The 14,391-nt window shown below is 35.0% G+C and overlaps 1 protein-coding gene across 1 annotated transcript; it reads right to left on the bottom strand.

Moving 5' to 3' along the window:
* Positions 1–420: 420 nt before the first annotated feature.
* LOC126703517 (SKP1-like protein 1A) lies at positions 421–8,347 on the bottom strand. Its single transcript, XM_050402472.1, has 2 exons — positions 7,968–8,347; positions 421–662 (listed from the first exon to the last, which is right to left on the bottom strand). The coding sequence occupies exons 1-2, from the start codon at positions 8,298–8,300 to the stop codon at positions 489–491; spliced, it is 507 nt and encodes a 168-aa protein (XP_050258429.1). The 5' UTR covers positions 8,301–8,347; the 3' UTR covers positions 421–488.
* Positions 8,348–14,391: the final 6,044 nt, after the last annotated feature.

Below are 14,391 nucleotides of genomic sequence, written 5' to 3'. Positions count from 1 at the left end.
TTTTGGATTTTAATTTTGTATTTTTAGATCTGAGTTTATGTTCTTATTGTTCTTGTTCGAGACACACTTCAATCTCAATTAATGTGATTTTTTATTTTTATTTCTGTTTTTTTATTTAGTTAAAATTAATAAATTATTTTAAAAAAATTTAAATGCTGACTTGGCATTTTTTATTATTATTTTAATAATTCCGTTTGCCATGTAGGTCAGTGCCCTAACCGCACTGACGGAAAGGACTAAAACAGAAGGCGTTTTTCTAAACAGGGACTAAAAGCGGTGAAAATAAAATATAGGGACCAAAATGGGAATCGTGTCAAAATGTAGGGACGAAAATGTGCTTTTCGCCATATTTTTACTACTTGAGACAAAATAAAAGCTGAACCCTAGCTATCATTGTATCAACATTATTCAAAACAAAAGTTGAACCCTATGATCACTGTATCAACATTCTTAAAACTAAATGCAGTTGTGAACAATTCTTTATTATGTCACTCAAATGCCCACTGGTTCTCCCTCTGAACTTCCTCTTCTTCCTCTGGAGTGTAATCATTCTTGATGTGAAATGTGTCGCGAATCTCTTGTGGAGTCTTTCCCTTCATCATGTTTGCCACAGTCTTGCAGGTTAAATCCAACAACCCCTTAATATTCAAGTAGTTAGCCGCCTGAAAATTGAAACAATGAAAAAAAAAAAAAAAAAAAACTTGTCAATACAGCACAAGGGCAAGCAATGCATACCACAATTACCAAAAAGATACTCAAGTGTGTAAACAACATCACAAACTATAAAATACGAGAGTTTCTAAGTTATAACCATATAGCAACCCTATCTATAAAACTAGAAATCAGAAATTGACTATTTAACTTCTTAGCAATTATCAAAGATTGTAATGCCCTGAGCTTTATGGTTCTAAATAGCAAATACACTTTCGTCAACCATCAAGAGAAAGATAACATATTTTCTACTGATGAAACTAATTAAATTCATTTAATACCCAAGAAATAACCACAAATTAAAACAAAGCGCAATGAGAACTGCAATTGTTACCCATTGTATCAAGCATTCTTTTGCAATTACTGTGACATCCAACTAGGAAAAGCAACTTACAAAACATCAACCTCTCAATCAATGTTTATTTTATTCACCAATTAAAACAAAAAAAAATCATGAGCTCAACAACACCGAAACTAATAACACCCCATTCAACTGCAATGAAACATATTGAAATACAAAACCACATTGATTAATATATTCTAACAATTTCTCTCTAATCCCCAAAAAAGGAAAAAAGAAATTCAACTCTGTTAAGAATATAAAGTGTGAGAAAGACTAAATAGTCTGTATATTGATGTGTATAATAATGTACAATAGAGAGCCTTATATAGGCTAGATATGTGTGTAGTACAAGTAAAAGGAGTAAACTACAAGTACAGTATACTGGGCTAAGCCCAATGGGCTAAACTAGTCTAAGCTATACACTAACATCCCCCCTCAAACTCGAGGTGGCAAGGAGGAAGCCAACTGGAGTTTGGATATAAGATCTCGAAGACGATCAGGCGGGTGAGTCTTGGTAAAGATATCAACAGGCTGGTCAGCAGAGGAGATGGAGAATAACTTGAGATTTCCTTTCTTAAGATGCTAGCGAGTGATGTGACAGTCGATCTTAATATGCTTAGTGCATTCATGGAAGACATCATTATGAGCAATGTAGATAGCACTACGATTGTCACAATAAAGAGGAGTGGCAGTGGGCTGTGGAGCATCCATGTCAGCCAAGAGCCAGCGAAGCCAAACAAGCTCACAAGTGGTGTCGGCAAGGGCACGATACTCAGCCTCAGTACTAGAACGGGAAACCACATCCTGTTTCTTGCTGCGCCACGAGACCAGAGAAGTACCTAACAGGAAACAGAAACCTGTGATAGAGCATCGATCAGTCGGATCACCTGCCCAGTCAGCATTTGAATAAGCATGAAGCTCGAGAGAAGATCGAGAAGAGTAATGCAGATCATGATAAAGTGTGCCTTTGACATATCGGAGAATCCGAAGAACAGCAGCATAGTGGATAGAACGAGGTGCATCCATGAACTTACTAACCATACCCACGGCATGTGAAATATCTGAATGAGTAACAGTGAGATAGATCAAACTGCCAACCAACTGACGATAGCGAGTAGCATCGGATATAGGTTCACCGTCCAAGGGTATGAGCTTTGCATTGTATTCCAAAGGAGTGGAAGTAGTCTTGTTATCGGTGACACCGGCTTTGGAGAGAAGATCAGAAGCATATTTAGCCTAGGAAAGATAGTATCCATTAGAGGATGAGGTAACCTCAAGCCCAAGAAAGTAGCTGAGAGTGCCTAAATCTTTCATCTCAAAATGCTGACTAAGGAAGTGCTGAAGAGAGCGAATACCTGTAGAATCATCTCCAGTAATAATCATATCATCAACATAAAGAAGAATAAGAGTAATACCAACAGAGGATCTTCGAACAAAGAGAGTAGTGTCATGAGAACTCGAAGTGAAACCCTGCTGAGCAACAACTGAGCTAAACTTTTCAAACCAAGCTCGAGAAGCCTGCTTGAGGCCATAAAGAGCACGGCGAAGGTGGCAAACTTGATTGCCTGAGTGTGGATAGCCAGGGGGTGGTTGCATGTACACTTCTTCATGGAGGTCTCCATTGAGGAAAGCATTCTTCACATCCATTTGATAAAGAGGCCAACGACGAACAGCAGCCACAGCAATGAGACATCTAACAGATGTAAGACGATTAACAGGAGCAAATGTTTCCTCATAGTCAATACCATACTCCTGAGTAAAGCCCTTGGCAACTAGGCGAGCCTTGTATCATTCAACAGATCCATCAGCCTTGGTCTTGATCTTGTAAACCTGCCTACAACCTACTACAGACTGACCAGGAGGCAAATCAAACATATCCCAAGTGTGATTCTTATGAAGGGCATCTAGTTCTTCATTCATAGCTTGCTGCCAAAGAGGGTCAGTATGAGCCTCACGATAGGTGTGAGGTTCATAGAGAGTGGCAAGAGCAAAAGAGCAATGATAATCAGTGAGATAAGGGGGAGGAATGCTTACCCGAGTGGAACGACGAAGTTCAGGACCAATAGGAGACTTAGGAGAGGGTGGTGCCACAGGATCCAAGACAGGTGGGTCATATGCTGAAGACATAACCGGAGATGAGTCGTCTGGAGAGGCAATCAATGTTGAAGAATCCTCCACAAGTTCAGGATAGAGAGGGAGGAAAAGATCAGTAAAAATAGGAGACTCTGAGGAAGAAGATGCAGGAAACTGCTGAAGACTCGTGAAAGGACAATGTTCCCAAAACTCAACATGACGGGAGACACGAAGGCGATGAGAAATAGGATCATAGCAGCGAAACCCTTTTTGAGACACACCATAACCAAGGAAACAACAGAGACGAGTACGAGGTTGGAGCTTTGTTCGTTTATGAGGAGGAAGAGAGACAAAGCAAGCACAACCAAAAACCCAAAGAGAGGAGTAGTCAGGAGTTTGACCATAGAAAAGCTCAAATGGTGATTTGTTGTGTGTAGTTGGTGAAGGAATATGATTAATGGTGTGCACAGCAGTGAGTGCGGCCTCACCCCAAAAGCGCTCAGGAAGAAAGGCAGAAATGAGAAGGGTGCGGACAACATCAAGAATGTGACGATGTTTTCGTTCTGCACGACCATTTTGTTGAGAGGTGTAAGGACAAGACCTCTGAAGAAGAGTACCATGTCTGTCTAAAAAGGATAGGAAAGATTTATCATTATATTCTTGAGCATTATCTGATCGAAAGACTTTAACGGTGCGATTGAACTGTGTTTCAATCATTTTATGAAATGTTTGGTAAATAGACACAAGTTCAGACCTATGGTGAAGCAGATAAATCCAAGTATACCGAGAAAAATCATCCACAAATATGACAAAATATTTAGATCCCCCCTCAGTGGGAACAGGTGCAGGACCCCAAATATCAGAATGTATAAGATCAAAAGGGGCAGAAGAAAAGGAGTCACTTTTATTAAAGGGAAATTTTGTTTGTTTGCCAAAATGACAGGAAGTACAATCAAATTTTTGAAACTGAACTGAACCTAAATGACCTTGAGAAGCTAACAATTGAAGACGAGATAAGGATGGATGACCAAGACGAGTATGCCATAGATCAGGTGAGGAGGTGGCAGTGGTAGCAGCTGCAGAAACAACTTGTGAAGGAATCTTCAAGTCATGAACCTCAAACATGCAACTAACCTTTGGCCTATCCCAAGCACTTGACCCGTCCGGGGATCCTGCACATCCACACCATGATTAGTAAATAGAAGATCTACGCCTAATTCGCAAAGTTGACAAACAAAAAGCAAATTGAGGGATAACTTTGGAATATGAAAAGTGTCACTAAGGGATAAACAAGGAGAAGAGATTGTTCCTTTATGACTAACAGGCATAGGAGTTCCATCAGCAGTGTAAATGGTGATTGGATGTTCTAAGGGTGCCTTATTAGAAAATTGGGATTCATCAGGAGTCATATGGTTACAACATGCAGTATCAAAAAATCAGGGTTGTTTACCTGAGGTGACAGAAAGGGTAGTGGAAGTGCGGGATAAAACCTGTTGAACAATTGCCTCAATATCAGCCGTAGTAAGTGAGGAAGCCAAAGATGGACCTGTAGGAACCGATGGATCTGAAGGACATATAGCAGCTGCCTGAGGAAGAGAAGCTTTATTCTGCTCTTGCACATATTTCTGTAGCTTACGACAAACAGAGATGTCATGGCCTTTGGCACGGCAAAACTTGCAATGAGTACCTTTGAAAGACTGAGAGGTGGGACACCCGGAGTTTATTCGCGGAGGAGCAGTGAATGCAATAATGAGAGGCTGTGGTGAGGGTGTAGCTAATATATGATCAGATGATGTCATGTGATAAGTAGATCAGATGATGTCATGTGATAAGTAGGCCAACGATTCTCCTTAGAAATGAGCTCCTTTACTGCAGCATCAAGAGAAAGAGTAGGAAACCGGCTAAGTAGAGAAGCCCTAATAGGCTCAAAATCCTCAAGTAAACCCATCATGAAGTGCATAAATCTACGGCGATCCCGATATTTGACAAAGAGCTCAATGTCCTTAGAACACACCAGTGGAGGATCTGCAGCAAAGAATTGTTCCCACATAGTAGAAGTCTGAGAATAAAAATCAGAAATAGACTGACTTGTCTCTTAGCGCATTTGATAAAGTTTTGATTCAATGTGAAACTCCAAGCTTGAATCATTAGTGCAGTTATAACGATCGGCCAAAAATTTCCAAGCAGCCTCAGCAGTTTCAAGACGAGGAAGAAGATTATGAATGGAGGGAATAGAGGTATTGATAAACCAAGACAAGATCTTACTTTGAATACTCTCTCATTCCTCTAGACGTTCTTCATAATCATCTGTTGTAACAGCAATCTTGGAAAACTCCAATCTCTTCTCCTTGTTTATCCCTTAGTGACACTTTTCATATTCCAAAGTTATCCCTCAATTTGCTTTCTGTTGGTCAACTTTACGAATTAGGCGTAGATCTTCTATTTACTAATCATGGTGTGGATGTGCAGGATCCCCGGATGGTTCAAGTGCTTGGGACAGGCCATAAGGTTGGTCGCATGTTTGAGGTTCATGACTTGAAGATTCCTTCACAAGTTGTTTCTGTTTTCCCAAGCTAAATATGCTTCTGATCTTCTATTCAGAGTAAGACAAGATCTTACTCTCTGAATACTCTCTCATTCCTCTAGACGTTCTTCATAATCATCTGTTGTAACAGTAGTCTTGGAAGACTCTTCAGCAGTTGTGGCTTTGGACTTAGGGTTTGGTACTGGCTTAGGAATTGAACCAGTCACATATCTCCACAGTTTACGACCCTTGAGAAAGACAGTCATATTCTGAGACCATGCATGATAGCTAGTAGGATCATCCAACATGATGGTGATAGGACGTATGATATCTCGTTCACTTTGTTGAGCCATAATGAAGAAAATGACCAAAAAGTGAGATTTAGATACCTCAAATGCAGAAACGGAGCCCAAAATCAGAATCTACGCGAAAAACTGAGCAAGACAGGTCTTGTTGAAAAATTTTGACTTGGTCAACGGTCAAAGTCAACGATCAGGTTAAAGTCAACGGTCAACGGTCAGGCCTGGTCAAGTCAACGGATGACGTGTGCTGACGTGGCAGTGTGACGTCACACTAGGGCTGACGTGGCAGTTCGTGAAATGAAGCTAGCGCGTGTAGGACGTCTGGTCTAGTGCGTGGGAGCGTGAGTGAGAGTGGCGGCGCGTGGAGCGCGTGCTCGTGAGGTAGAAACTTCAGGCGGCGCGTGGAGGCGCGTGTGAAGTGTGTTCTGGCCGTTCTTGGTTGGGTTTTGCTCGGGATTGTCTGTTCTGTCACTCAATACCTTTGCTTTGACAGTTGGATAAGCAGAACAATGAGATCCGAGAGTTGCTGGAACTGTGGGCGTGATGGCGGTGACTCGCTTCTGACAATAGCTACTGGATGAAGACGAGGGCAGCGGAAGAACGCCAGAGATGTCCACAGGAACCAGAAAGTCAGAGGAATGGCTCTGATACCATGTTAAGAATATAAAGTGTGAGAAAGACTGAATAATCTGTATATTGATGTGTATAATAATATACAATAGAGAGTCTTATATAGGCTAGATATGTGTGCAGTACAAGTAAAAAGAGTAAACTGCAAGTACAGTATACTAGACTAAGCCCAATGGGCTAAACTAGTCTAAGTTATACACTAACAAACTCAACCAAGCAAACAATACGTGAAACAATAACACCACAAAATCATTACCTACAGAACCAACCAAACCCTAATTACATAACAAATTACCATAACAAATTCGTAGAGGTAGAGCTTAAGATAATCAATATATATCATAGAACAGAATATTATTCACCTTTTTAACTAAAAACAATAAAACATAACCCAATTTTTTCCTTCTCACCTCTTATTTTCTCAGTTTCAAAACACAAACTCGATGTTTTTTTTTTTTTTTTTTTTTTTTTTTTTTTTTTTTTTTTTAACGTAAGCTAAAAAAGACACATACTAATCAAAGAAGATGGTAAAATATAATTAAAGAATGACAAAGTTTAACTAGAAAATTAGTTGTAACTTTAAACTATAACCTTACTCAATATCTTTTTATTGAAGATGAATTTTGACAAATCCATTATTGAATTACATCTTCTTTTTATATTCTCCATATAATAGCTATGTTATTAATAAATTGTTTAAATTGTAAGTTTTTATAGTATAAAATTATACGTAAAATATAAACTTATAAATCATATAGTAAATAATATCTGATTGACACAAAATTTGACACGTATTAAGAGCGTAAAGAACATGCAATTCAACGGTTAGATTTTCAAAATATGTGGTAATGTCTATTTTATTAAGTAAGATTGTAATTTTAGGCTACAACCAATTTTGTAGCTAAACTTTGTCCGTTAAGGAATCAAAAAATTTCAAGTCATTGAAAAAAAAAAAAGAAAAAACCCCTTTTCAAGGCAAAGGAAAATAATATTATTATTATTTCAACTGAAATTCCTCATGTTTTTTCTTGTCACCCTTTTGATTTTTAATATATATTAAGGAAAACCACAACAGGAAGAACAAATTTTGGATAACTACACAAAGCACAAAACAATCAATGAAAACAGTACATGAATAAAAAGTTTTTTTATCAACTCAAATTCCCCATGTTTTTCCTTATACCTAAAAAAAAAAGGCATTTTTTTTTTTTAATCATCTCAAGTTCCCCATGTTTTTCCTTATAAATTATACTTCTGTTTTCTCAGCTTCTAAACAAAACCCCAAAAAAGAAATCTTAAACTACAAGAATTGCACAGTGAATGAAAACGGTAAAACAAAAGGTGAAAGCAGAATGAAAGGGCAAAAGGGTTTGTTTCTACAGACCACTATGAGGTCGAAGAGGGTGTTCTGGTCGACCTTGACGAACTCGGCGTCCCAGGCAGCAGTGAGCGGATCGTCATGAGTTTTGTCAGTCAAAGAAGAGTAAGAAGTCTCGGGCACGGGGTCGGCAGCCTCGACGTGCTTCTTGCAGTACTCGATAACGAGCGTGAGGATGTTGCTTGTCACGTTCGGCAATGGTATCTCACTGTAGTCGTCTTCGATCATGTGCTTTATCGTCTGTGACTCTGTCGCCACCTTCTCTTCCACCTCGAACGCCTCGCCGTCCGAGCTCCTCAGCGTTATTTTCTTCTCGGAACTCGTTGAAGAAGAAGACATTGTTGCTTAGTTTCACAGTTCACAAAGACGAGAGAGAAAGAGAGAGAGAGAGAGAGTTTGGAAGTTGTGGGTGAAAAGCGTGAAGGTGGTGAGGTATTTAGTTATAGGACTCATATAATCTAATTTTGATAGGAATAGGACTCTTTTTGATTGGCTGAAAAAAAAATAAAAAAAATTGGAATTTTCGAGTCCAATTAATATTAGAATTTGTATGAATTATGGTAATTGGTAAAAAGGATTCCCATGATTTTTATTAATAAATAACTCAAATTTTTATAAGGTTATTAGTTTTCTTTTTCAAAGGTTTTTTTGATAAACATGAAATTAAATAGAGTAACAATCTTGATAATTAATGAGTCAAATGACAAAAACACATTAGTTTTTAGATAAATTATAAATAATTACCATAAAAAACAAATTCTATTTAAACTTCTAAGTTTTGCCAAAAAAATTTATTGGAACATTAATTTGTATATAAATTATAAATAATTATTTTATTTACAAAAATAAAATAACAAATGATTGAAATAATTAATGAATTTTATATTAAATTTCTAAGTTACACCAAAAATATTTATTAGAATATATTTATATATAATAACTAGCCTCTAAGCACACGCTTATGCGTATGCTCAGATGCCATTTTTTTTGTAAAAGTTAATAATTTGCATTTATTATAATTTAGAAATATATTTTTTATTTTTCAAACAAATAAAAAAGATAAATTTTAGATATAAGCAGTAACTGTAATTTTTTTTTTGAAGATGAAAAGAAAAAAATTCTAAATTTTAGGAATTTTCTTTTTAAATTCAAAATGAAATTTGTTATTTGATATTTATGACCTATTTCTAAATGAAATTACTTTTCATTAATGATGATATTTTTGAACCACATAAAAGTCAAATTAAAATAGGGAAATCCCTACCACCGCGCACCCTTGGTGTGGTGGTCACTCCACAAGTATAAATGCTTGTGGGGTGTGGGGGAGGGTAAGGGCCAGGTTTCAAGTCTTCAAGGGAAGCTTCACACACATATATGCTTAAATTAGGTTAGAGTAGAAATTCTATCTAGTATAAAAATATATATATATATATATATAAAAAGAGGAAATCCCCTTATATATAGTATAAATAGATATAATACATATTTAAATATATAATAGCAACTACTCCTTAAGCCAACACGTGAAATTTGTTAAAACTTTCATATCATAATGGACACATGATATATGTTGAACTTCTTTCAGTTTCAAGAAAACAAAATTAGTTTCTCAAAAAAAAATTATTATTTTGCAAAAAACAATATATTTATATATATAATGTTTATAATTTTTTTCCCGATAGCGTTCACAATTCTTTATATTATGTGTAAAATGTAAATAGATGAAAAATGTAAACATTGTGTCTAACGTTTCACTTTCAATAATATATAAAACAATCATTGGTATACTACAAAGTGCATAGCCAAATTGTGTTCTTGGCTTTTTTTTTTTTCTTTTTTTTTTTATATAGCTTTTGTCTCTTTTATAGAAAGCTAAAACCATTATTATTGGTATTAATAGATGACTCAAAGATTTATTTTTTTAAGTTAATTAAAAGTTATACCCTTTTTTTTAAATGTTTTCAATTCAATTATTTAAGGGTCTTTTTTATTCTTCTTTTCCTTTCAATCATTTTAATTTTATTCAAGCAGAGTCGACCCTAGGTCTAGGCCATAGCCAAAGGCCCCCTAATATAGAAAAGCCCCTAGATATGGGGCAGTAAGGGCTTTTTTTTTTTTTTAGAATAAAAAAAATGCGAGTTAAGAGTACATTTTTCTTCCCACTCATAAGAAGGCCTAAAAAAATTAGAGTTGATGATGTCGAAAATTGTTAGTTGTGCAATCGTCTATATAGATGGATGATGACAAATTGTTCTGCCAATCAATTTGCAAGGACCACAAGAAGATAGAACACTGGTGTTGTGTTAGCCAAAGTCCTTCCAACGACTAAGTTAGATCAAGGTAAAAGGATCCACTTGCTTAAATTAGAGAATTAAAATGACTAATAGTTGGGAGTAAGAAATTGTGTACTTTTGTCTCTTCTAGTTGTGTGGGTTTTATTTATATATATAGTATTCATTATTTGAATGAATATCTACATTTATGGGTTTTCGTGTCTTTGGTCATAAATATTAGGCTTTTGTTGCCTTTCAATGGTCATTCGTCTGTTGATACTCATACGTTACTCCTTGGTTGTTTCCTGCATTTAATGTCATTTAGGGGTTTGTTCATCTGCTTGATGACCGACCGTTACGATCTGCATTAAATAGCATTTATGAATTTGTTCATCCATTTGATGGACGATCTTGATGAATTTACACTTATCAAGAGTTATGCTAGTATATTACAAGTTTTATTATATAGGTCTTATAAATTGATATGTCATCATTCTAAAAAAAAAAAAAAAAATGATATGTCATCAATTACAAGAAATAATTCAATACTCATTTATTCTTTTGTTGAAGTGTCACTCATTGCCACATCAATTTGTAATATTTTTGTAGTAAAATTTGTAGTAACTTTAGTATTTTCTCCAAAACAAAAATTATGAATTAATAGAAATACAACCTAATCACCATTAAGTAAATGAAAAATGTTAAAGCTAACACAAATTTTATGACAAAAAATTTACAAACTAATGTGGCATGAATATGATTGGTGTCACTAAAGCAATATAATAAATGAATGCTTAAATTTTTTTTTTTTTATTGGTGACATGCCACTTTGTAAAACCTATATAGTAAGTATCACTAGCTCATTTTGGATGAATTAGTCATATTAATTAATAAGAATTAATAATATATTTGAAATAAAAAAATTATAATATAAAAAATAAACTAAATATTATTTAAGTGATATTTAGATATAAAAAGATCTCTTTAAAGTTTTAGCCTTAGGCCTCAAACTATTCTGGGCTAACCATGCATTCAATATGGTTCCATCTAAAACCTCCATTATTTTTAGGAAAAATGTATTGTTCACATTTCAAAACACTGCCTTATTGGTTGGACTTACCTTTTTGTTTTTAATGGAAAATAGTCAAAGCAGTATTATTCAAATAATTGGAAGATCAAAAACAACAAAACAAGAAATGTTTGGTGAAACAAACTCCATCCAGACTAACAAATGGTTAAAAAACCTTGTTCTCCTGACCAAGGCATAGGCTACAGAATTACCCTGCCTCTTAGTATGAGAAAATGAATGAGTTTGTAGCGAACTCGCAATAGACATTGAGTCTTTTACAATATGACCAATAGTTAAAAAGGAAAAGCCAGCGGCTAAAAGAGCCTTACATATAACCTTTAAATCCCCTTCAAATATAGGATGACGGATACCTAGTTCAACAGTGAATTTGGTAGCTCTTCGCACTGCTAGAGCCTCCATAACTTCGGATATTTTCTCGGATAATGCGGCTGTTACTTTACCTCTATCATTTCAAACAATCACCCCAATCCCAACTTCAGATGAGTCTTCGAAGATCGCCTCAGGTTGGACTTACTTAATGATACAGATTATATTAGAAACAAGTGAAAATTAAAGGATTGAAAGGGGAAAAAAGCCTCCAAGAATTAAATTGAAAATGTGTATTTTATAAATTGAAAAATTCTTAGTTTACACTATATACTAACACAATTGTATATAATATTGTACACTTTTATGCAAATGTGTACAATATCATACACTTTTGCATAAAATTGTATGATATTATATACATTTGTTTAGTCTACATTATAAGATTTACATTGATAGTAAAATGTAAACCTATAATTACCCCTATAAATTTTAATTTCCAAGACAAATGATGATTAATTGGCATGATTGTGAGCTACATTCAATAGCCAATGGGTTATAGTAAGATTGTATTTTAACTTATGTCACTAGATTCATGAAGATGACAATTTTTCTCTACTGCGCAAAGGTGGTGGGGCGAGAATGAGGCAAGATGTTTCTCCCACACCTTAGGGTGGGATGGAGTGGGTTTAGGCTTTTTAGCCCCACCCCATGCCCACTCTATTAGTGTTAAATATTTAGCTTGTATTACTAAGTATTTAAATGCATGAACATTAAAATTTTTTGTTTCATTGTAACATTGTCTTGTTAAATACTTTTGATAATATTATTCAATCCTTACTAAAAAATAGTTTGATTAAAATAATAAATTTAATTGTAATTTGAAGTATATTTATATTAATGAAATAGTTTGGTTTTATATTAAAAAAATTGTAATAGGTTTGGGGTAGGATGTGATAGATTAACACGATGTAAAGATTTGCAGAACGGGACCCTGTGAAATCCTAAGGGGTGGGGATGGGGCAAGGCAATTTGCCCCACTATGCGGGGCTGGCTAGAATAGGGTAAGATAAAACCATGCGAGGTAGGGGTGAAGGCCCCATCCTTTGGCCCTGCCCTGCCCTATTGCTATCCTTGAATTGCGATGAGTGTTCTTTATTCTTATTTGATTTTTTTTTTTTTTTAATATAGATAGAATTTTATTCTTATGTCAACTTCACGACAAGTGTTCTTTATTCTTTTTTGAAAATAAGAGACTTTTGTCTGATAAGACTTTAACTAGTATGTTAATCCCAATTCTTTTTATCATTTGCCCAAGATATCAATTAACTTTTTTTCTAAGTGAGATTGGATCAAAGATCTCATATTAAAGAGACAATTAAAAAAGGTGAAACTACACTATTAGTTCATGAAGTTTACTCTGTGTGCGCAATTAGTCCCTCAAGTTTTCAGAATGAGCAATATAAGTCCTTCTATTAACTTCTGTTAGTAGTGTTGCTTACGTAGCTAACATAATAATTACCTATCATTTTTTAATGACATGACATTTCTTTTTATTTAAAAATTACAAAATGAATTTACATGTAAGAAACAATCTGACACGTTTGAATTCAAATCTTAATCCTAACTTGGTACCAAAATAAAACTCATTTGCAATCTGATTCACAAACCCATGAAAGAGATAAGGGGGAGAGAGTGATTGAACAAGCCCAAGCCCTAGCCGTTGTTGGCGACATCACTGCCCTCTGCCAAAGAAGAAGTTAAATTAAGCCTTTTTTTAGAAGAAGGTTAGATTAAGCCTAAACATGATAAATCAAATACTTTTTGATAAACTTCTTGCAAAGGCTTATAGCTTATAGTTGGGTTGTCGGGCAGTATATATTCCATCTCAGTGAACTAACTTTTCCACCATTGTAAGTTTCTTAAGACCTTCTCCCCTCTTCTTGTGTGTGTATATTAAAAATATTTAGTATTCTCAAAAGAAAAAATAGTAGGTAAATCCTACATTGGAAAATGAGTATGAGTTAAAAAGGTTTAAAACCTGCGCTGTATATTCAAGAGTTGACTCTTTTGGATATACATCATCGTAAGTTTCTTTAAGACCTTCTCCCTCTCCCCGTGTATGTGTGCTAAAAATATTTAGTATTCTAAAAAATTATATATATATTCAAGGGAATTTTATCAAAAAAAAATAAAATACTATTCAAGGGAAAAAAAAAAAGAAAAAGAAATAAATAGCATTAAATACATTGTAGAGAGCACTTACTATATTATCAAAGATGTAGCCACTGGACATTTGGGAAGCGTAAGAGTAAAAAGATTGAAGAAGAAATACACCATGATCTGCGGATTAACAATAACAATGGTGGATGTCTAAGAAGAAATAGGCCATTGTCTCCAATGGAGGGCAGCAGCGTTGCCGGTGGCGGCTAGGACTTGGGTTTGTTCAATCACTCTCTGGGCTTGTGAATTAGATTGAAAATGAGTTTTATGTTGGTATCGAGTTAGGATTATGATTTGAATTTAACAGGTTAGATTGTTTCTTACGTGTAAATTCATTTTGTAATTTTTAAATAAAAATAAATGCCACGTCATTAACATAATGACTTATATTACTTATTCTGAAAACTTGAGGGACTAATTGTGTTCACTTGAAACTTAAGAAACCAATTGCATACGCAGGGTAAACTTGAGAGACCAATATTGTAGTTTCGCATTAAAAAATACTTTAACAATTAGAACTAACTGAACCTTGTGAACA

This window comes from Quercus robur, chromosome 10, assembly GCF_932294415.1.
Source record: "Quercus robur chromosome 10, dhQueRobu3.1, whole genome shotgun sequence".
NCBI classification, from domain to species: domain Eukaryota; kingdom Viridiplantae; phylum Streptophyta; class Magnoliopsida; order Fagales; family Fagaceae; genus Quercus; species Quercus robur.
This window is presented reverse-complemented; position numbering and strand designations above follow the sequence as displayed.

Bases quoted from the DNA above. Each gene is read 5' to 3' on its own strand.
- LOC126703517 (XM_050402472.1), bottom strand. From the start codon at position 8,300: ATGTCTTCTTCTTCAACGAGTTCCGAGAAGAAAATAACGCTGAGGAGC. The intron at 663-7,967 runs GTCTGTAGAAAC...TTCAATTTTCAG, and splicing joins CCCTCTTCGACCTCATAGTG to GCGGCTAACTACTTGAATAT.